Source organism: Condylostylus longicornis, unplaced genomic scaffold (genome assembly GCF_029603195.1).
Source record: "Condylostylus longicornis isolate FDR11 unplaced genomic scaffold, ASM2960319v2 ptg000075l, whole genome shotgun sequence".
NCBI lineage: Eukaryota > Metazoa > Arthropoda > Insecta > Diptera > Dolichopodidae > Condylostylus > Condylostylus longicornis.
Genome location: NW_026578043.1, coordinates 1,835,929 through 1,859,227, shown reverse-complemented (window position 1 = coordinate 1,859,227; position 23,299 = coordinate 1,835,929). Strand labels below are relative to the sequence as shown.

The 23,299-nt window shown below is 27.1% G+C and overlaps 1 protein-coding gene across 1 annotated transcript in view; it reads left to right on the top strand.

The window, feature by feature from the left end:
- The window catches only part of LOC129612663 (unconventional myosin-XV), a 93,395-nt gene that overhangs the window by 50,104 nt on the left and 19,992 nt on the right, over nucleotides 1-23,299 (top strand). Inside the window, exon 3 of the mRNA XM_055526370.1 lies at nucleotides 2,095-9,102. Coding sequence (XP_055382345.1) covers nucleotides 2,095-9,102 — 7,008 coding nt within the window. The remainder of the gene's footprint in view (nucleotides 1-2,094; nucleotides 9,103-23,299) is intronic.

Genomic DNA, 23,299 nt, shown 5'->3' with positions numbered 1-23,299 from the left:
TTTCACAACATTTTGTATCTGGAAAAACAAGCTTTTCCAAGAGTTAAAAAAATAACAAAAAAAAAGCATAAAATACACAAACAAAGTATCAATGATGTACGACATTCAATAATAGTTAAAAAAAAAATATGAGGAGAAAAATATAGAAAATTATTTTTAACTCACTTAAAAAGGAGTCTAGAAATTTCAATTTAGTAATTTTACTAACAGTTTAGTCTTCAGTAAGCCTTCGATACGTAAAAATATATACTTATAATTGAATATTTATTTTTTCTCATACTCGAACTTACAATGTTTCAATAATATATACATATAAAGAAAAAAGAACAAAACAAGCAAACATTTTGCACATCAAATTCAAATATAAAATAACCAGGCAAAAGTCACAATAAAAAAAATTGAAGTTGGACTGGACCAGTTTAAACAACGTTATTATTGCTTTTGTTCGTAATATTATCCATTTATATCGTATGTACAAACTAATACGATTAAACATAATACACAAATATGAATAAAATATATATATATAATAAAATTGATATAAGCGAAAATTTTCAAGTTCAGCTTTTTTCTTTAAATATCACCATTTCAAGATCTATTATATTCTACGGTTAGCAAGCAAGCACTTATGCGTTTTCTTTATGAAAATATCATATGCATATAAGCAGAAAGTAATATATGAAACAGTTAAAGTTTATTTTGATATTATATACAGTTAAAATTTTTAATGAATATTACATACTTTCAATTTATATGCACGTACAATTGTTTTATAAGCCAGAATTGCATTTGGTTATATTCGAAAAAATAATTTTATTTTTTCTTATTCAGTGATCCAAATGTAATATTAATGCTGAGCGTTATTTTCTATAGTGTAATATTCTATATTTTGTTAAACAAAGATTCACCAACAAGTATTAGTTAATCATAAGAGTGTATTTATTTCCATTTAATCAGTTTAAATTTGCAATTGGACAAACGCATTTAAAGAAAAAGAAATAATAATTTTCATATATACTCAATTGTGGTGATCTATGTAAACGCTTTTCTACAATTGTTTTTTTTTTTTCGTTTTTCTTTTAAATTATGTACGTTTGAAAAGTAAAACTACTTACATACTTCAGTTTTCCATTGAATTTGATCTTTATAACATTTACTCTGTGAAATACTTAAATTATTAAAATATTCCGATACGCTTAACAATTTTTTTTAATAATGATAATAATAAAAATAATAATAATGATCGCATAAAAACTTGCTTACACGCTGTATTCGAAATAAAGTTTTTAATTAAAAAAAAAAAACATAGTGATAGCCAAATAGAATTGATGAAAAACTTGTTAAAGCTTTTTTGTTTTTTAATAAAGAAAACTACAATAAGGATTAAAAAATATAACGAAATTTAGGATAAAAAAAAAAACACAAAACTTTAGAGTGGGGCAATTATAGAAACGAATTTGAAAAGTTTTTAAAAATTATTTGAAAATTAAATTAGAAAAAAACAGGACAATAATTTAAAGACGCGCAGCGATTGTTTTCTTACTGTTAGTTATACGAAATAAATAAATTTCATTCAATTGGTTTTTAAAAAGAAATGATTAAATTATTTACACACATTTGATTTAAACTTCATAAAACCTTAATGCGTATAGTACGCTTTCAATTTGAACCATGGCAAAAACGTGGTTCATGCAGTCCGACACCGGTACCATCACCAACAACATTTTTAATTTTATCACCAAAAGTTTTAAGACGTCAGAGACCAGCTAGTATTGAAGATTTTTCATCAATGGAGAAATTAAGTAAAGATGAAAAACAGAGGCGATTAAGGGAAAGAAGAAGACATCGTTATCCACAAGTTGTTAAAAAATTATCAACATTATGCAGTGATATTATCGCTCGAAATGTTAGCATTTGTTAAATAAAATTATTTTATATTTAATTTAATTTATATGTCAATCGAGGCATTCCAATTGTTTAACAACAATTTAAAATTTTCCTTGTTTTATTTAAAAATTTTTTATTACTTTGTAAACATTAAAATTCAAATTATAGGTAAAATATTATTATTTGTTTTCTTTTTTTTAATTTTAGCCACAAACATTTACATTACAACCTGGTGAAGGAAGTTTGAGACCACGTCAGGATTTAGGTAGTACTGGAGTTGAAGATATGACACAACTTGAAGATTTACACGAAGCATCTTTATTATGGAATTTAAGACTACGTTATGATAAAGGATTAATATATACATTTGCTGGAAGTATATTAATAGCTGTAAATCCATATAAAATGTTTCCTGAATCATATGGTATTGAAATAGCAAAGCAATATGCTGGAAAGCCGATTGGTGCATTATCACCACATTTATTTGCGATTGGAGCTGCAGCACATGCTGCACTACCATCACCTCAAGTTGTTGTTATCTCGGGGGAATCAGGTGCTGGCAAAACTGAATCAACAAAATTAGTAATGCAATATTTAGCTGCTGTTGTACCAGGGGGCGGTTCTGCATCAGCTGTTATAACAGAACAAATATTAGAAGCAGCACCATTACTAGAAGCATTTGGAAATGCAAGAACAGCACGTAATGATAATAGCTCGAGATTTGGAAAATATTTAGAAGTATATTTTAAATCGGGTGCAATTGTTGGAGCAAAAATAACACAATATCTATTAGAAAAATCTCGGATTATAACACAAGCCCCGGGTGAGCGTAATTATCATGTTTTTTATGAAATGCTTGGTGGTTTAGCTGAAGCAGAAAGAACAAAATATGGTTTGCTAGATGCTGATAAATATTTTTATTTAAATCAAGGCGGCTCAGATTGTGCTCCAGGACGTGTAGATTGGGAATCCTTACAAGGCGCTATGCAAGTTCTTGGAGTTTCAGAGAATGAACGTGAAGGGATAGTTCGTGTTTTAGCATCAGTTTTACATTTAGGTAATGTGTATTTTCACAGACGTCAGTTACGTCATGGTCAAGAAGGCGTTGAAGTTGGTTCAGACGCTGAAATAAAATGGGCAGCACATTTATTACATATTTCTGCTGAAGGTTTACATCGTTCGTTAACAACAAGAATAACAGAAGCAAGATCTGAACGATTACATACACCTTTAGGAATAGATCAAGCATTAGATTGCCGTGATGCATTTGCTAAATCGCTTTATTCAGGGCTTTTCAATTGGTTGGTTTCAAGGGTAAATTCAATTGTGCATAAAGGTGGAACTCATGACGCTCATCGGATATCAATTTTAGATATATTTGGATTTGAAGATTTAGCTGAAAATTCATTCGAACAACTTTGTATTAATTATGCTAATGAAAACTTACAACTTTATTTTAACAAGCATGTCTTTAAATTAGAACAAGCAGAGTATGCGAGAGAAAGACTTGAGTGGACACCTTTAACATGGGAAGATAATTTGCCGGTTATTCACTTATTAGCAAAGAAACCGGTTGGAATATTTCATCTTCTTGACGATGAATCCAATTTTCCAAGAGCAAGCGACATGAGCTTTTTAGAAAAATGTCATTACAACCATGCTCTAAACGAATTATATTCAAGACCAAGAATTGGTGCTCAAGAATTTGGTATAACACATTACGCAGGTCAAGTTTGGTATTGTGTTGAAAGTTTTTTAGATAAAAACAGAGATGCTTTACGACCTGATGTCTTGGAGCTTTTAAGTACAAGCAAACTGCCACTGGTAGAGGAAATGACAAAACAATTACGTGCTCAAAGAGAATTCGGGAAATCATTGCCAAAAGGAAACAATGGACGATTCGTAACTATGAAACCAAGAACTCCTACTGTAGCTGCAAGATTTTCAGACTCACTTCAACAGTTATTGCAATCGATGGGGAGATGCAATCCGTGGTTTGTCCGTTGCATTAAGCCTAACAATGATAAACAAGCTCTTAAAATGGATATGCCTTGTGTATTGCAACAACTCCGCTATCTTGGAATGTTAGATACAATCCAAATTAGACAAAAAGGTTATCCAGTTCGACTACGATTTCAACATTTTGTTGAAAGGTATCGCCACTTAATGAAAGGAGCCTTGCCCAGAGGAACTCCATATAGAGAACTATGCAGATCAATGCTTGAAACTCTTCCGAAAACTGGAGTAGAAGGCCCAGACTTCCAACTTGGAGCAACTAGAGTGTTCTTGAGAGAAGCATTGCACAGAATGTTGGAAGGCGGGAGATCTGATCGGCAAAAGAACGCGGCCGTTATAATACAAAAAAATGTACGTGGTATGCTTGTACGGAAGAAGTTAAATAGACAGAAAAAAGCAGCAACTAAAATTCAATCAGTATGGAGAGCTCATAAACACAAAAAGAGCTTCCATCGTTTACGAAAAGCTACAGTTAAAGCTCAATCATTGTGGAGAGGAAAATTACAACGTAAACGTTATCACAAAATGAAAGCTGACTTGAAAAGGCGATTGGAAGCGCAAAAAGCAGCTAAAGAAAGAGAGGCTAAAAAATTGGCTAAGGAGCAAGAAAGAACTCATATTGCTTTTCTAGACATACCAGCAGAGCTTGCTTTTATTGTTTCTAAATTAGAAGGATGGACTCCAATACATGGAGATCGTCATTTAGTAAAAGTGGTTGGTACAGTTCCGGGCCCCCCAATTGCTGGAGATTTACCAAAGGATTTAGATCAATTTGGTTTTGGAAAATTTAGTTCAGTTTATTGTAACGGGTTGAAACTTTCCCCTAAAAGAGAGCCGATAGTATCACCATTTTTGTCTCGTGCTGCCAGCAGAGATCAAGATTTTCAAGATTCTATTGCCGTTTTCAAATTAATTTTGAGATGGGCTAATGACACATCAATGGATAACAACAAAGAAAAAATTTTAGCAGATTATATAGTTCATAAAGGTCTAGCTTCTAGAGGTTTAAGAGATGAAATATTAGTTCAATTATGTAACCAAGTTTATAGAGCTGAAGAAGCACAAGCTTTCAGAATTTGGCAATTAATGGCTCAATGCTTATCTTGTTTTCAACCCGGATCCGCATTTAGTAAATACTTGATGAAGTTTATCATAGAAAATGCTCCATCTTCGATGAAGGAACTTCTTTTGAAAAAGTTACTTAGAAATACAGGAAATTACCAATCGTCCCCTTGCAGATCATTCCCGCCATCTTGGATTGAATGGCGAGCTACCCAAAAACTGTCAGATATTGCCGTAGCATTAACTATGCCTGATGATTTAACCCAAACTGTAGCGATTGATTCTTGGACAACATGTGAAGAGGCGGCATCGCTAGCTGTTTCGACTTTGGGGATTCCAAATCAAGGATGGACTGTAGTACTCGACGACGCTGGACAAATAACGGATTCTTGCGGTTTAGATTTTGTACTAGATTTGTTAGCAGAAAAGGAATTATGTCCAGCGTTTCCAGCCGGTCGCAGCGATTTATTAAGATCAGGCAGAAAATCATCTCAAACTCTAGGTAATGATTCTGAGCCTAGTAGCCCTAAAAGACCGCAAGTTCCTCCACCAGAACCACCACAATCAAAAACACCCACTCCAAAATTAGAAGCACCAATACCGCAACCTCATGTAGAAAAGAAAATGGAATTCCAACGACCATACGCAGAAGGCCCTTCTCGTAAAACTTCTCACGATTTGTTATCTAGAAGTTCTGCATTAAATGAAAGGTATTTTGAAACAGAAAAAACCCGATCAAGATCTTTAGATGACCTACTGTCGGGAGATGGGCCTGAAATAATGGCCAATCCTGAGCCACAACCTCTTGTTAAACTTGGTCTTTCTCAAAGTCGATTAAATGAACGGTATCATTCAGCAGAGCGTTTAGCACCACTCAACCCGAAAGAATCAACTCCACGATTTCAAAAATCACAATATGCCGGAAAAAGATCCCATGGTGGTTCTCACTCCAGTAAATATGGACAAATGGACAAATCTGAATATCAAACACGATCATCAGCAATGTCTGATACAAGTGAAGCTCCCTCATTGGCTAGTCATGTAAGAAGAGTACGCGTGCCATCTCAAGCATCTGATGTTGATCAATTTTTAGATGACTTATTTAGCCCTGTATTAGATGGATCGCTAGATGAACTTTCAGATGCAAGGTCTTTGGCCGCTAGTATTCGTGGCGGTGGAACTATTAATTTCGAAAGTGAAGGATTTATGCTAGCACCATTAATGGATTCTTGCATCAGTAACCTAAATAATGCAAACATTTTATCTAAATCTATCAAAGGTGGAGGTGATAAAAAAGATGAAATTTTCAACAAAGAAGCTGGAACGATAGATCAATATATTTCAGAATTAATGGAAACAATATCAATTGATGAATCAATCGATAACTTAGCGGCAAAAACAGTTTTAACTGACGTCATAAAAGGTGGTGGAACTACACATCAAAATACTAATGGAAATGGATTTGGATCCAACACTTCAGTTATGTCACCGCTTTCGCCTATCACAACAAATCCCTTATTGATGATGGGAAATGTTAGTCAAGACAATTTATCACAAATTATAAATCTCCCAACATCAAGTGATCCGGCTTATCAAACACAAATTCAGAGAGCGTTTTTGCAATCAGCAATGGCACAGAATTTACAAATTCAACAACAACTCCTAGCACAAAATCAAGCATTGCAAACTTTATTAAGCCAGCAGGAAACACCACCACTAGCTCCAGTGTCCCCAACAGGTGTGTCGATGTCACAAACGAGTACAACGCGAATTCATTTAGAAACCTCATCATCAGCTGCGCCGCGAAAACAAAGCTTCAAGAGCAGAAATTCTCAGTTCACGGAACCAGATCGAAATCGCAAAGCCTCTTCAGATAGTGGTGGCAGTCTCATACCACCGCCACCACCTCCTCCAATGCCTCCTCCTTTGGAATTCAAAGACCCTTCAGAAGCAAGACCATTTTTAGATCCATATGGACGAGCGAAAACAGTACGTATTGGTAAATGGAGATGGCCTCCTCCACAAGATAGTCAAACTGAGTTAACAGAAGAAGAAAATTTCATGCTGTTCAAAATGAGACAAAATCAACGCAAGAGTACTCCACAATCACAAAACCATAGTAGTGCAGGATCTCCAAATGGTTCAACAGTAGAATGGGAAGAATTTGAAGTAGAACACAGTAAAATTGTGCCAATCACACATCAACCAACAGGTCCAATTCGTAAACAAAATAAAATGGAATCACCTACAAGAAAAGAGTCTGAGCCAGTAATTCCAGTTGTCATAAAATCAAATAAAAGAAGCTTTGATATTGGAGCTGAACGCCCAGCTCCTGGTAGTGTTGGAAAATTAAAGTTAAGTTCCGAAATGCGGCAAAGGCTAGAACAAGTTACCGCTGGACATTCTGTTAGATCAACCGTAAGCACCAGATCGGAACAAAGAGCCCCTACAAAACTAGAAGAAACGCGAAAACTTATGTTACAACAACAACTTAGTGGAGGTTTTATGAATGGAAGCGAAGATCACACTTCTGTAAGATTGCAAATTGAAAGAATGGAAGCTGGCAATCGTCCGCCTCCACCCCCTTGGCCAGCAGTTATTCCACCGGCTCCATCAGGTCCAGCTCCACCACCACCTATAAGACCACCTAATTCACCACCCCAAAGTAAATCTAATATGATTGTAACAAGACAAATGCGCCATACTGAAATTGATATAGACTATCAAAAGCAAGATATTCCTGCTTTTGTCCAACGTCAAGAAAGGGATACATTTGGCGTTCGTCATCAATGGAATGGATCAGATATATCAAAAGACACATATGATTCATGGGGGAGAGCTGAAGCTGCAAAATTAGATATGGTATATGAAACCAGTTTCAAGAAGGAAATTACTATTGATAGAGATCGTTCAAGATCTAGATCTAGATCAAGAGATCGAGAAAATTTTTCTGAATCTGTATGGGATCGATCGGAAGTTGAAGGTCCTGCTTCAAGTGGTAGTGACAGAGAACGAGAAAAAGAACGAGAAAAACGTGACCGGATATATGAAATACGACAAGTTGAGAGAGAAAAAGAAAGCAATAAAGTATATCAGCCAGCACCGCCAAAAGTCACGCAAGCACATATGGAACGCGAACGAGAAAGAGAACGTGAATTAGAGCGACAACGAGAAAGAGAATTAGATAGACAGCGTGATCGAGAACGCGAGCGAGAAAGAGATCGCGAAAGAGAACGTGAAAGAGAACGCGAAAGAGAACGCGAAATAGAAAGAGAACGTGAGAGAGAAAATGAATTACATCGTGACCGAGAACGTGAACGTGAAAGAGAACGGGAACGTGACAGAGATCATCAGAGAAAGTCTACGTCCAGTCAAATAACTTCGAGTGATCGTGCCACATTTAAAACGCATATGGCACAAAAATATGCCAAGGAGCGAGAACGAAAAACATCAGCTTCAACATTAATTTCAGCTAGTACAGAAAAACATGATGAAACTGATGTTGCTGATGAATGGCCAGTACCCATAATACCAGCACCAGTTCCTGCTCCACCATCATTAAAAGCCCCAGCTAATGCATGCTTAACATATAATCGTGTATTATGGAAACTTCGTATTCGTAAAGAAGTTTTTCATCCAAGTGAACCAATTGGACCTCCTATTGCACTCGATTTATTATTTATACAGATAGCATCAGATGTTTTTTGTTTAACATCTTGTTTAAGAATTTCACCTCAAGAACGAAGAAATGCTATAAATTTGTTAAATGGACATGGTGTTAATGAAGAAAATTTAAGAGGGCAGGTAAGAGCTATTGTTAAAAGACACCTAATAGACATGGCAAGAAGTTGGCCGTTATATTTTGCACGTTTATTTACTGTCAATGGTGCTCCACAATTTCCTGATGTTTCAATATTGGCCATATCACATAATGGAGTATATTTAGCTAGACGTGATGCTGAATATCTAATTGTTGTAAGATCGTTGCCATTTGCAGAATTACAAGGAGCTATAACATTACCAAGACCAGCTGCATTACAATTAAATATGAGAAACGGTAATCGTTTGACATTACATGCAATAAGAGCACCAGCAATACAACAAATGGTTCAATTATTCTGTCAAGAATTCAGAAAGGTAAGTCAAATAGAAATTATAATATATATGGAAATGAATTTTAGTCGAGAAACTATTTAAATATTACAATCCTCATACAAGAAAGTGTACAATTTCATTTACGATATTGTTTTTATATTTATACATATACATACATGTTTACTAATGTGGTTTTAACTGAATATTATTTATGAAATTTTATGATTTATTGTTGGATTTTATTGTTAAATTTATTATAAATTTTGCCTATATTTAGGCGAACAAATGTTTTATATAAAATTTTTGTTAAATAAAATTGCATACTTTTTTAACATACACAAAAATTAGTTACATCTGCAATATGATTAATATATTAATATGCATTTATTTTCAAAATATCTTTTTTCTTAGTTTTTAAATAGCACTAATTTAATTTTTACCATAAACACGATATATAATTGAGCAAACTATCTATTCTATATAACACTAAAGCACAATTAAATGAATCGCATATATTGGAATTTATATATACATATAATCAAGTTAAGCCATAATTACTTATGGAACAAAGTTAAATTATCACTGAGCCGTTTAATATCTAAAAGATTTTCTTCACACTTCCACATTCTTTTTAAAGAAATTTAGAACTATTGTATTTTAAAGAAAGTTGTTATATTGTAAAACTTTTATTCACCTTATTATGAGAATTAATATCGTAAAAATATTTTTATGCAGACGAATATTATTTTAATACCATGCGAGTTGAATACATTTTAAAACAATTTTTTTTTTCTATTATATTTTTGCAGAATCGCAATAGCCTTTCACTGTTTATGCCAAAAGCACTTACTTTTAATTTGATTGCCACTTTGAAATTGCATAAAAATTGCATATAGCTTGTATAATTTAAATTTGATAATTATAGAATATGTTGATTGAGCACTTTACTTCTTCTCACAGTTGTTAGATTCTTTTTTTTCTTAATTTCGACAAGAGTCACAATGAATTATTACCATCAACTGCAAAGCATATTTTCACTTGTACAATTTTCAATTTCCTTGATTAGAAAGAAAATATTATAATTGTTATTTTTTTCTTTTTCCTGATAATTTTTTCATTGAAATAGAAATTTATAAAATCATAAAAATTAAATTAAAAAACAAAAATATATGAGAATTTCAGAAAAAAATGCAATTAAAATTTTTTTCTTTAATTAATGACTTAAACGCATAAAAAAGCTGGATAAGTTATTTTTAATTAGATTTTTTTTTTGTTTTTATGAGTAATTGAGACACTTCGTTTTCGTTATTTGATAACTACAAAAAATATTTTAATTTAATAAAAAATTTTAATTGTCAAATAATTTGGAATTTAAATTTTTAGTTTATGCGAAATGCAATATCCTCTTTTTGAGTTATTGGAAAATTTTTGAAAAATGTAAAATAATTGCCTAGTATTTTAATAATTTTAGTATTCTAATAATTGAAATTCTTAAAAATTTGGAAGAAAAACTGGAGGTAAGTTATACAATTTAGTATTCTTGTGAATAGTATAAAATATGAATTGTCTAGACATTAGTATGTTTGCTTTTATCTAAATAAAATTGAAAATTATGAAATAAAATTACTAAAAATTTTTATATCACACACCTTATCGTTCTTATCGTGAAGTATTGAATTGACATGACCATATCTCATAATGAAAACATTTTTTTATACATTTTGTTCAATTTTTGGGTACGAAATGTACGAAATGACTGAATTGGGCTTGAGCTATCAAAGTAATATATTATGATCTACATGTTTTTCCTTTATGTTTGTTTTCCTGATTTGAAATTTTTACATAATTATGATAGTATTTTTAATTACAAGTTTTATTTATGATTTCAGTGTATTTCGCTGTAATTTATGCAGTTAATCGTTTGGTTTCGACTTGCTATTAATATCAATTTTTTTACAATATTTAAAATAACAATAAAATTTATAAGTTTTTTTAAAATTTTAATAACACCTAACCATCGCCTTTTCTATTCTCCTATTTATTTTTTGATCTATGACATTTTATTATTTTTAAAGCGTATTACTTTATTACCATAAATTTATTCATGAAAATCTCACAAAACATTTAAAAAGATTTCGACAATACTATTGAATTTCATATCTTTTATATAAATTTATTCAAATTATAGATTTTAATTTACCTACATCAGTTTAAATAGCAAAAAAAAGAAAGAAAACAAAATGGAAAATGAAACAAAAACTCTTTTGAAAAATACTACTAAAAGAACTTTTAATCTTTATGCGAGTACATGGAAATCTAATAAAGTTCAACATTAAAAAAACAATGAAAACTCTGTTTTTTTTTTTTTGTTTAATCAAATTCAAAATGGGTAACATTGAAAAATTAATATTGTGTAAAATATTTTTGAATGTGAATTGAATCGATATTTATTCTTTTTAAGATAATCGAATATAATATAATATGTGTGTGTATGTAGACCTCAATGAAAACACACCAGGATAGAAATTAAATAAACGTCAATTTTTAATTTGGTTTTCTTTGATTCAAAGTCATCAATTTTATTAAATATAGAAATGAAGATAAAAATTTATTTACGCTTGCATATGGTATGTATACGCAGTGAATAAATTAGGTATTAATGTTTGAATGAAGGCATACACTTTTGATGAGCCCATTTACAACATGGTGGTGCAGTTATGAAAGCGAATGCATTAATAGATGATTTTGGCCAAGGAAGATTTTTCGATTTCTCAACCTTTGGTGGATCAGGTGTCATTACAAATACAATTTTATTTCATGAAATTTTGAAATAAAATGCTGTTTTATTTCCTCTCATTTGAATGAGTTGTCATTAGAGATAAGAAAGTGAAGTAGCTCAACAAATATTAAAACATAAAATTTATATTAAATTTTTCATTTTCCTAAAATATCATTCCAATTCAAATAAAATACTATATAGCAAATATGAATATGGGCCACTCTTTACATGTTACATTTAATTAATTATACTGAAAAAATCAACTTTATATTTAACAAATTTTTAATCGCATAATAAACATATGTGTGTACATTTGCTGATGGCTAACTCTCTATTTTAATCTACAATAACAATAAGAATTTAATATTAAATGCCAACAAACAACTATTTTTCATACATTTAAAATCTACTTACGAGCATAACCGCAACAAAAGCATTTATAAGAAAAGCTTATATAAACAAGAAGAACAAAAATAATATAAAGACCGTAACAAAGAAAGAAAAAAAAAAACAAGAAAAACAGTTTAAAAAAACAAAACTAACAAATTTTTCTTTTACTCGTTTTTTTTTTTTTTTTCAATTTTTACTTTACCTACTTCGTATATGGGAAAATAAATTCATAAAGCATTATTGCTGTATGGTTGGATACATATAGGTGGTTTGCATCAAAGAATCTATACATTCATTACGAGTACAACTATAAAAGTTAAAGGGTTACCAATTGTTTTTGATTCAAATATGGTTATAAAAATGTAACACTTACTTTAAGTTTCATTTAAATAAAAAAGTAGAATATTTTACCTGGTATGTTATTCTGGTATAACAATAGAAATTTTATTATACAGGAATAAAAGTTAATCTTTAAATTTAAATAGAACATTTTACATTAATTTTCCATAAACAAACGTTTTGAAAACATCTGTTGAAATAAAAATTTACGACTATTCCACATACCTTCACTAATTATTTAAATGTAATTAGGACCCAATAGATGTGTTATACATAATTTCCATATTATTTTTGAAAAAATTTTTAAAGAAGTCCAAGGCTCTGCTTTTTATGCTTTACTCATTTCATTTATATTGGCTTAGAAGCAAAGGGGTTCAAATGTTCACACACAAAGAAATTTAAGTTTACTAAAATTTTGAGTGAGTGTAATGCAATCTCATAGGTCTAGAGATTTAACTGAAAATGAATTCAGATTTTTTTTCTCTCTCTCGAAGAACCACTCTCCATTTGATAGTGTTTAGATAATAAGTTTAATTGCTTTTTTATAGTTTATATGTGATGAGTCATACTGTACTTTTTATTATAGTTATCACAAAATCTTTTCGAACAGATGGTAATCCTTAAAACGTTGGTAGAGCATCAGCCGCATCAACTGTATATATATATATATATATGTATATTTTTTCCTCAATGTTTTTATTTATTTATTAATTTTCATATATGTATGTATATATTTACAATCATACATACATACATATACATATATATTTTTTATTATAGTTTTTATCCCATACTATACATGATGTTATATTTGTGGCCATAATATAGTATAGCATAATATATACATACATACGTATGTACATTGATAAAAAACACAAAAATCATAATGTCTAGTACATACGTTGTTGATATTATATTATTTAGTTTCTGGTATTTGGTGTTAAACTCTTGTTTTAAGATAACGACCATATATACAACGATGATTACTATGACGGCCAAAGTCAAAGTGAAATGGCCAATCAATGTTTAGTTGAAAAAATTGTGGCGATCAAGAAACATCTTAAATAATTTTTTTTTATCAATATTTTTTTTCTTTTAATTTTTCTTTTTTATTTATATTTGTTTTTTAATATCTCAAAGATAAAAAAATAATAAAAACAAAAAAATATGAAAAATAACATAATTTTTTTTTTTATTAACTCGCGCATTCGTTCTCAATCGCAACGCTATACGCATATATGATTTATAAAATTATTTAAAATAAAATAAATTAAACGTTGAAATAAAATGAACTTTTACCGGATTATAAGATTTTTTTTGGTTTTTTAAATAAAAAATATTTTAATCGAATTTTCAAATCAAAAAGAAAATAAATTCAAAAAAAAAATTAATTTTAAAAGAGAGAAAAGAATTCATAAATTGTATATATACATATAAATATAAAGTGATAAAAATAATTTAAATAAATTTATTCAAAAGATTAAAAGAGTGTGCTCATACAATATACAAAATGTTATAAATTAAAAGTTATTATATTAATTACAAACCATTAATAATATAAAACATACTGTTATTTAAAAATTATATTACGTTTCAAAAATATTTATAAGTATTCAGAGTAGTTATATTTAGCACGCAATATTCATGTAACCATTTTGAATTTTCACAATTATTTTAATTATATACATATATATGTATATGTACTTTTAAATTATAATTAATGATTATTTAGTGTAAATTCTTGTAAAATAAATTAATTATTAAATATTTAATAATATGTTATATGAGTATGTGTACGCATTTTGTGCTCAATATATTTTTATATTATAATTTTTTTATATAAAAAATTTTATTATATTTTATAATTTTAAACGTTTATGCGAGCAAAAACAGTATACATACATTTGAAGTAGAAAAGAAAATTATTTAAATTGCAAAAAATAATATTTAAAATGGTCATGGTTACAACAGAAAAAAACAAAATAAATAAATAAATAAATAAAAAATATGTTAAAAGCACGGAAATATTTCACACAATTTATTGAGATCAATCACTTTCTTTCAAAACAAAAAAAAAAAAAAAATAAACAAATAAATGAAATGTTTGCTTTTAAATTTAACTTCAATAAATTTAACTACAACAATATATACAAAAGAAACAAATAGTAGCGTCCAGTAGTAAGAACAATAGTTCATTTTATATTTTTATTTTCGTGACCATATTATTTACATTTCTTATTCTTTTAAGAAAAAAAAACAAGTAGGATAAATGATATTGACTTGACCAAGTTTGTAGATATAACTATCATACATTTAATTATCATTCCGGCATATTGAACTACTGCTACTTAAAGAAAAATTTATCTCCACAATTTATTGAAAATTATTGTAACATATTTAAGTAACTAAGCAGATTTTATAAGGAGTGTTTAGTAGAAATTTAATAATTTCTAATAGGGATACGGCAGACTTGCAGCACCGAACACACGAAAATCACATTAACTTGAGTTTTATTTGCTTAATTAAGTCTGAAATGGTTAAAATTAAAAGTTGGCGATGCGAAGAATTTATTTTTAAAAAAAAATATGTAACTTAAATTTTACTTAAAAATTAAAATTTAATTCTATTTTATTAGAATTCTAATTATAAATCTATACTCAGAAAAATATTTTGTACCTAATTGAACAAATTCTATTTTAATTTCAAACGATACATTTACTTTGAGTCTATAAAAAATCTTCAATATTTTATTCTATTGTTGAAGTTATTACCAAGCAGTTTCCTTAATATTTTCAATTATTGTTCGATTTGGACCTTGTAACAACATACTCGTAGATTATTAATAATTTTTTAGCTCTTCATTGATTTTGTTTTAAAACTTAATTTTAGTTTTACTTTTTTTCATTTAAATTATAAAAATTTAATAAATCAAGGTTTTTTTTTATTATAATTTTAAAAAAAAATTAAAGATTATTCAAATGTAATTTGAAAAATTAATTAATAATCAAAAAGAAAGAAAGAATAAAATTTTTAAGAAATTAAAATCTTGTTAATGAAAGTAAAAATAGTTTTGAAGCAGAATTAAGATTAATTAATTGAAATATTTAAATTTTATTTAGAGTTGCCAATTAAAAAGTTCGAAAACATAACGTTTTCATTTTATAACAATACAACATAATACTGCTTGGCGAGTTAGTACTTTACTGATTTCACTTTCATTTCAATTTCTTACAAATTTGAAAAATGTAACCTAAAAATAAAATACATAATAAAATAAATAAACATTAGAAAATATTTAAATTTCCGGTTCCGATATACTTCATTGTATCGCGCCATCTCACGTCTATATGGCAATAATAGAAAATCGTATTTTGTTATTATTTCGTATTTCAGATCGATATTTTAATTTTGATTAAAATCTAAAAAAAAAATTATATTATACATTACTGTATAACAAGCACCCAAAATCACATAAGTTTTCTTCGAATTAAGAATATTCTGATAGAGTATAGAGAATCTTCAAGACAAAAAATGATACAGCGTTAGAAGATGTTTGCTAGTTACATATTAAATTATAATAAATTCTGTTTGTTTACATAGTGTTTAAAATTAGTTATAACTCATAAAATGTTAGAAATATTTCGTTTAAACAAATCTTAATTACTCTGAATATTAAAAAATTAAAATAAAATTAAAAAAAATTTTGAACACATTTAAAAAATATTTAATTAAAAACTGCTTAAAAAATAGTTAAAATGTGAAATTTTTTTTTATAAAACTGTAAATTATGTGAAAAGAAAATATAATTTACAAAATGTCGGAAAGTGTTCGTTCAACAAATTCAAGTAGATCATCTCATTCGAAATTTTTCGATGCTCTACCAACATATAAATGTTACACAGCTTTATTAAAATTGGATAAATTTAAAAGTAATAAAAATTCTCATAAAACATCTAAGAATAATAATAGTAATCATCATGATAACAGTAATAATAACAATCACGATAACAACCATAATAATAAAGATTTAATAAACATTTCTGGTAATAATAATAGTAATTGTAACAATAATGATGATGATAATAATTTATCACATAAAAGACAAAAAATTGCCCAACAAGATGAGGAAAGAGAACAAGATCAAAAGAAATTAATAAAACGTGCTGCTTCACTTGATAGCCTTAATAATTCATCAGATCAAGACGATGATAGTTTTGAAGATAATAATATTTCAGATTCTGATCCTGAAATCGCTCATATAACTGGTATTACTTCTGTACAAATTCATCGAAGAAGTGATCTTGATGAATTAAATGCTATGGTTATACGGAATAAAATAAATTCACAAAATAATAATTTTAATAAAAAATATTGTTCACAAAATGACAATGGCGATGATAATCATGATGCCGACGATGATGACGATGATGATGACAATGATGAAGAAGTTAATAATAATGAAAATATTAATAAAAATTTTAATTTGAATAATAATAATATTGATAATAATAGAAAATTTAACAGTAGTTTCAATATAAAAAATAATAATAAAAGTTATGATAAAAGCAGTGATCAAAATAATAATAATAATAATGAAAATAGTAATATAAAATGTTATAAAAAGGATTATAATAATGATTCATCCTCAAAAAGAGAAATTAATGAAGAACAAAATATTTTAAGAACTAATGAAGAAGAGAAATTAAAAGAACCTAAAATTATACCTGTTACAACAGGTATTATTGCACCACCAAAAACTATTAATAATAATTGTAATAAATATCCGAATGGAACGGTATCATCAATATCAACGATATCATCAGCAACTTCTTCTAATAATATAATTACAACTGGTATTGGTAGAACACGACGTACCAGTATTGCTAGTAGTGGTTCTGTTGATAGAATGGAAACTATTCTTGAAGAACCATCTGAACCTAAAGTATCTGTTAAAGAAATATTAGCACGTTTTGAAACATTACATATAGTTGAGGTAAATTAAAGAATATAATTATTATTTGCCAATTACATACGAACATTTTGTTTGTATTCGACTTTAAAATTAAATTAATTTTAAAATCAGAACCGGCAAAGTTGATCGTAATTAATTACTATGATAATCTAATGACTGTATGATAGCCGCCATTCAAATTAATACCATCTATCGTTTTTTTTACATAATTAGAATAGTTTTTGTTTTATGCTTGAACTATATAATTGAAAAATAATTAAATTAATTCCGTATTAAATCTTACGGATGCATAACCACAATAGTACTTGAGATATAACACAATATTTAAAATGATATGGGTACTTAAATCTCGATTAATGAGTTTTGAGAATCTCATTTCAATTATTGTTTAATCAGTCATTTCGTTTATTATTTTTTATTATTTGATTATTGACTTTGATTTTTGCTGTTACAAAAAAATTCATCTTCTAAATTTAAAAATCACTTAATTACTTAAAGCAGGCATGGGGAACCTGCGGCCTTAAGGCCGCATGCGGCCTTTTAACTGTTTTTTAGTGGCCTTTGTCCTTAAAAAAATTTATTTCTTATATTTCTTAAAAATTAAAATTTTGCTGCCAAATTTTCGAAAACAAATCAAACATTTAGAAAAATAAACCGTGCACATAAACTTTCAAATTTGAAAACTAAAAATTGGAAAATTCAAAGCCATGAAATTTCTAACAACGTTTGAATTCAAAATTTACATACATATTTGTTTGAAAACAAACCCATATAAATGTACATACTTACTTATCTATTTTTATTTATGAAATAAACTGTTTTATGTTATTTTTTATATTCTGACATAATTTTGTTTTCATCAACCTACACAAAGCAAAAATTTATAACCTTTGGACTTTTTTTAAACTTTGCGGCCTGATTGACTCTGCATTGACTAAAATTTGGCCTTATATAGAGAAAAGGTTCCCCATCCCTGACTTAAAGTATTAAAAAAAATACTTTCAAATTTTAATTTAATTTCCTTCATTTTTTATAATATAAAATGATTTTTCGTAATTATAATCAAATTGACAAAAAAATTATTCATTAAATAAATTAATATTTCTGTTTTAAATTAAAATCTTAAAAAATTATATTTATTTTATTATAATAATTATGTTGCCATAATAATTGTAGATAAACACAGAATAAAAACATTGATGATAACCATTTTTTTCCCTCTAAATTAAAACGATTTCAGATTTAATAAGAAAAAAACCAAAAAGAAAAAGATGAAAATTCGGGAAAAAAAATTTGTAATTTCTTTAATTTTCTCTTTTCAAGAGCAATAAAAAAATTCAAAACAAAAGGTAACCAATACCAATTCAATACAGATAAATTAATATTTCAAATTTTTTTATTACAAATGGTATTTTTCTTATTTTTTCTTTGTTGCTGTTATTGTCATGAAAAACCACTTTCAATTCCATTTTAAATAAAAATTTTTTTTTATAACTTAAAATTGCACCAAATTTTACACTACCAGACCATATTTTTATATTAAATATTTGTACCCAATATGTGGACATACAAAATAATAACACATATTCGATCAATTGAAAAATATTTTTATGATAACAACAACAACAACAAATACTTGAAGGTGCACTGTTTCTGTATTTTTCTTGTTTTTATTAATTTTCCCCATATTAGCCACACTCAACTAAGTATATATAATTTGATCAAACACGATTTGCTTTTTTTTTTCTCTCTGCAAATTAAACGAATACATAAAAATATCCACATACTCGTATTTTATACTTATGTTTTCATATACATATACTTGCATCCTCGATTCGAGTTTAAATCTAATCCCATAATATAACTTCCATATTAAAGTTGTTACATTTTTATAAGAAAAAAAGCAAAAAACGCGTTATTTAAGAAAAAAAAAAACTTGATTTGAAAATATCAACTATTTTTCTTGTGTTGCAAATTACATATGTACATATATAAGGCAAAAGTTATCCTACAACTTTATTGTTGAAAAAAAATACAAAGAAAAAAAAAGAATTTATAGTGAAAATTTTTCTAATAATAATAAAAATTAATACTCGTATATACCCAATATAATATTTATAATATGTTTTTATATTTGTTTGTATGTATCTATGAAACTCTTAATCATAAACCAGTTCTGTATTAAAATAATTCAGTATAACTGTACACAAAATATCCTGCTACAAAGTTCATATAAATTTGTCTCTACTCTGCGCTGATCTGATCCCCTGTAACTATATTTTATAAAGAAAAGAAAAAATAAAATTTTCAAACCTGGTTGTTAATAGCATATCGTCAATAATTTTTTAAGTCACATAGCGACAGCACACAATATATACATACATATCTATGCAATTATTCCGAATTATATTTGAATTTTTGGTATAATGTAGAATCATTTTTGTTACCTCAACATAATAGTATGCTTGTAATACTTATATAAAACATATTTTTAGAAATATGAATTTTCTATATCTTCTATATAAATACCCAATCGTTTATATTTAGCTATTTAGAATTTTTGTCTATAAATAAAATTTTTATTTAATTTGCTTAAATTTCTTGCGCCTCGCTTTTAATAAAATTTTGTTAATATTACTAAAATCATTTCTTTATATGTATATATACACTTACGTAAATACCTTGTACATATTTTAAATTTAACCTACATAATTTAAATTGGAAAGAAGAAAAAAAAAACTGTATTTTTTACTGTTACTATCTTAAAATAATAAAACTGATTTACGGCATTTATAGAACATTGAATTATTACTTTTATAAATTTTTTGTAGCTATTTTTTTTTAGAAAATTTTACTAAAATTTATATAATTAATTATTTGAATTATTATGAGTTGTTAAATGAGGTCAAATTCGGATAACATCTTTAAAAATAATATTGCAAAATTTTTGTAAATTAATTTTGAATATATGAGAAACTATAAATTTGAATAAATTATGTAAAAATTATAACTCTATATACGATACGACCATAGTAGTTGGTCATTTTGACTTAATTAATAATGTTATTAATATTTCTTTCCAATTAATATATGAGACTCTATTACAAAACTAAAGCTTTTGTAATTGAAAATTTTAATTTCTCCTGTCCTATAAGTTAATTTTTCAGGAATATTGGAATTTTGTAGAATTTCCAAATCAGAGGGCAATGGTATCGAATTTTGTTTGATGCTAAAACCAAAAGTAAATTATCTATTTTATTAAATTTATTCTTTTTAATATTGTGCTTACATATATATCCCCAATTTCAGTTTGATTGTTCATAATAGTTGTGTTCTTATAATTTGTATTTGTAACAATATTTAAATAAATTTGGAGCGTATGTTTTGTTCATCATAATTTTATAAATTTATTGTGTTGAAATTTTATTGCTACTGTGTGAATGAACTGTGTATAACTCAATCGAAAATGAAATCTAAAGTATGCTAATAGTTTTTGCAAAAATTACAAACTCCATATTTATTGACATATTCTACTATTCATAATTTATTCATAATCCATTCACAATCTTATGCTTAATATACCTAAGTATATACATAAAAATGAAATTATTTTAATAACATACTCGTACTTAATTTAATATTGCTCTTAACTATTTAAAAAATTGACATTTTATGTATTTGTTATTTGATTATTTGTTATCTGGTTCATTGGTAATTTAAAAATTGTAAAGAAATTAAAATTACATTTACAAACATGAAATTCTTGAATTTTCTAAAAACAAAAAAAATAAAAAAATATTAATTTGCATAAATGCTTAAACACGAATGTTTACTTTTAACAACTTGAAATTGACACACAATATAATGATTGTGTACAACAACTTCGATTTCTCTTCTTTACATAATCATATGAAGACATAAGTTTTTATCAAATTAATTGGAATATTTAAATTAAGAGATAAAGTGTCAATAATATTTTTACTTATCTTAATAGTTTTCATACAAGCTTATTAAGATGTCATTTTCATAAATTGTTTTCAAGTAAAAAATTAAATTTGTAAATTTAATGGTTAGAAAATTGACATCTTGTACGCTTTATTATAAGTAAAGTTGAGCAAGAAGTGCAATATTTGCGACTTTAATACAATAAATTAAATTGCAAGAACTTATGATTTTTATTATTGCTGTTGTGGTTTTTAACAAGTCACATAAGTGATTGCAACTTTAATGCAATAATATTTTTGTCATTATGAGCAATAATTAAACATCTTAGTTTTGTATCTTCATTACTTTTACTATTGCACAAAAGTTATTCATTGTTCGAAAATTTTTACTTAAATACTAGCACAGTTCTTTAGAATTTAATATTCATTAGTTCATTCATTAAATTATTAAGTACGTTCATTCTCCAATAAAGATTATTTTATTTAAATTTCAAAATTTCGTCACATTTTTCATTTCTCAGGAGCCGCAAGTTAATTTCTTTCATATTTTTAATTTTTATAAAAAAATATTACAAAAAAATTTTTTTTATATAATTTATTGAATAAAATATGCTTACAATCTCTTTGAACAGAGAGAAATTTCAGTAATGCTATATTGTTTTGATAAAATATTTCCCTCTCTTTAAATTACATTGATTCTATACCTTACATGGGATGCGATTATATTAATATTTTAAATAATATTTCATTTCCCATTTTTTCTTAAATTTAGGAACTATGCAAAATATTTTATTCATTATATTTTAGCATTTTGTAGTAGTCCGATAATAACTGATAAGTTAACTAAAGAGAAAATTTCTGTTTAAATAGTATCCTCTCCAAAACGTAGTAACAAAAACGTGGAAGTTCTAAATTACTAACACATTAGCTCGATTAGTCGATATTATTAATTTAATTATCAAAATCTTCTTTATTTAAACCTTATTTATGATCTCAAGTAAAAATTTACTTCTCCACATATTGGGTACTCAAGTAAAAATTCTACTGGTCAGTCGCCATACATTTTTATGCTGGCTTAATGAATGTTCTTATTAAAACCGATTTTATGAACGTAATAGATTCCCAAAAAGAGAAAAAAGAAATATAAACCTCAAGTTCGTCTCAACCTAATTATTGCTTCATTAAAACAGATAAAAATAAAAAGAAAATAAAATAATTATCGTTTAAATTGAAATGTTTTCCACTTACACACGTACAACATATACGTTCAAACTTATTCACACTAAACATTTTGCTTCATTCTTCACTTTAAACTTGACCTTGTAAAAGATAATATAAGAAAATGAGTGCGTTTAAATAATTAAGAGAAACAACGAAAAGAAACAAAAGGTAAAAAAATAAGAAATAATCAAAAATTTTATTTCAATACCGTTGATATACGGTTATTATCTATGCTCAAAGTTAAATTGGCCTAATAATATAGTTTAAAAGGTCGCCATTTAAAAACAAAAGCTTACAAACCTACATGGGTAATACATTGAGAGTATACAAGTTAGAAAATTTAATTTTAAACAAAATTTCAATTATAGAAAATTCTCAAATTTAAATGTTTTTAATTAAATTAAATTTCAATTTAAAAAAAAGGCTATAAGTACATATTATAAAGTAATATTTAAGATTTCATAGGGTTCACAGGTTTTACGAGCGAAATATTTAGTGAATAAATCATTTTTAATTAAGAAATTAAGTAAATTTATAATATTCGAATAGATTTATGAATTTATTAAAATAAAGTTTGAGTAAAAGAGTTTAAGC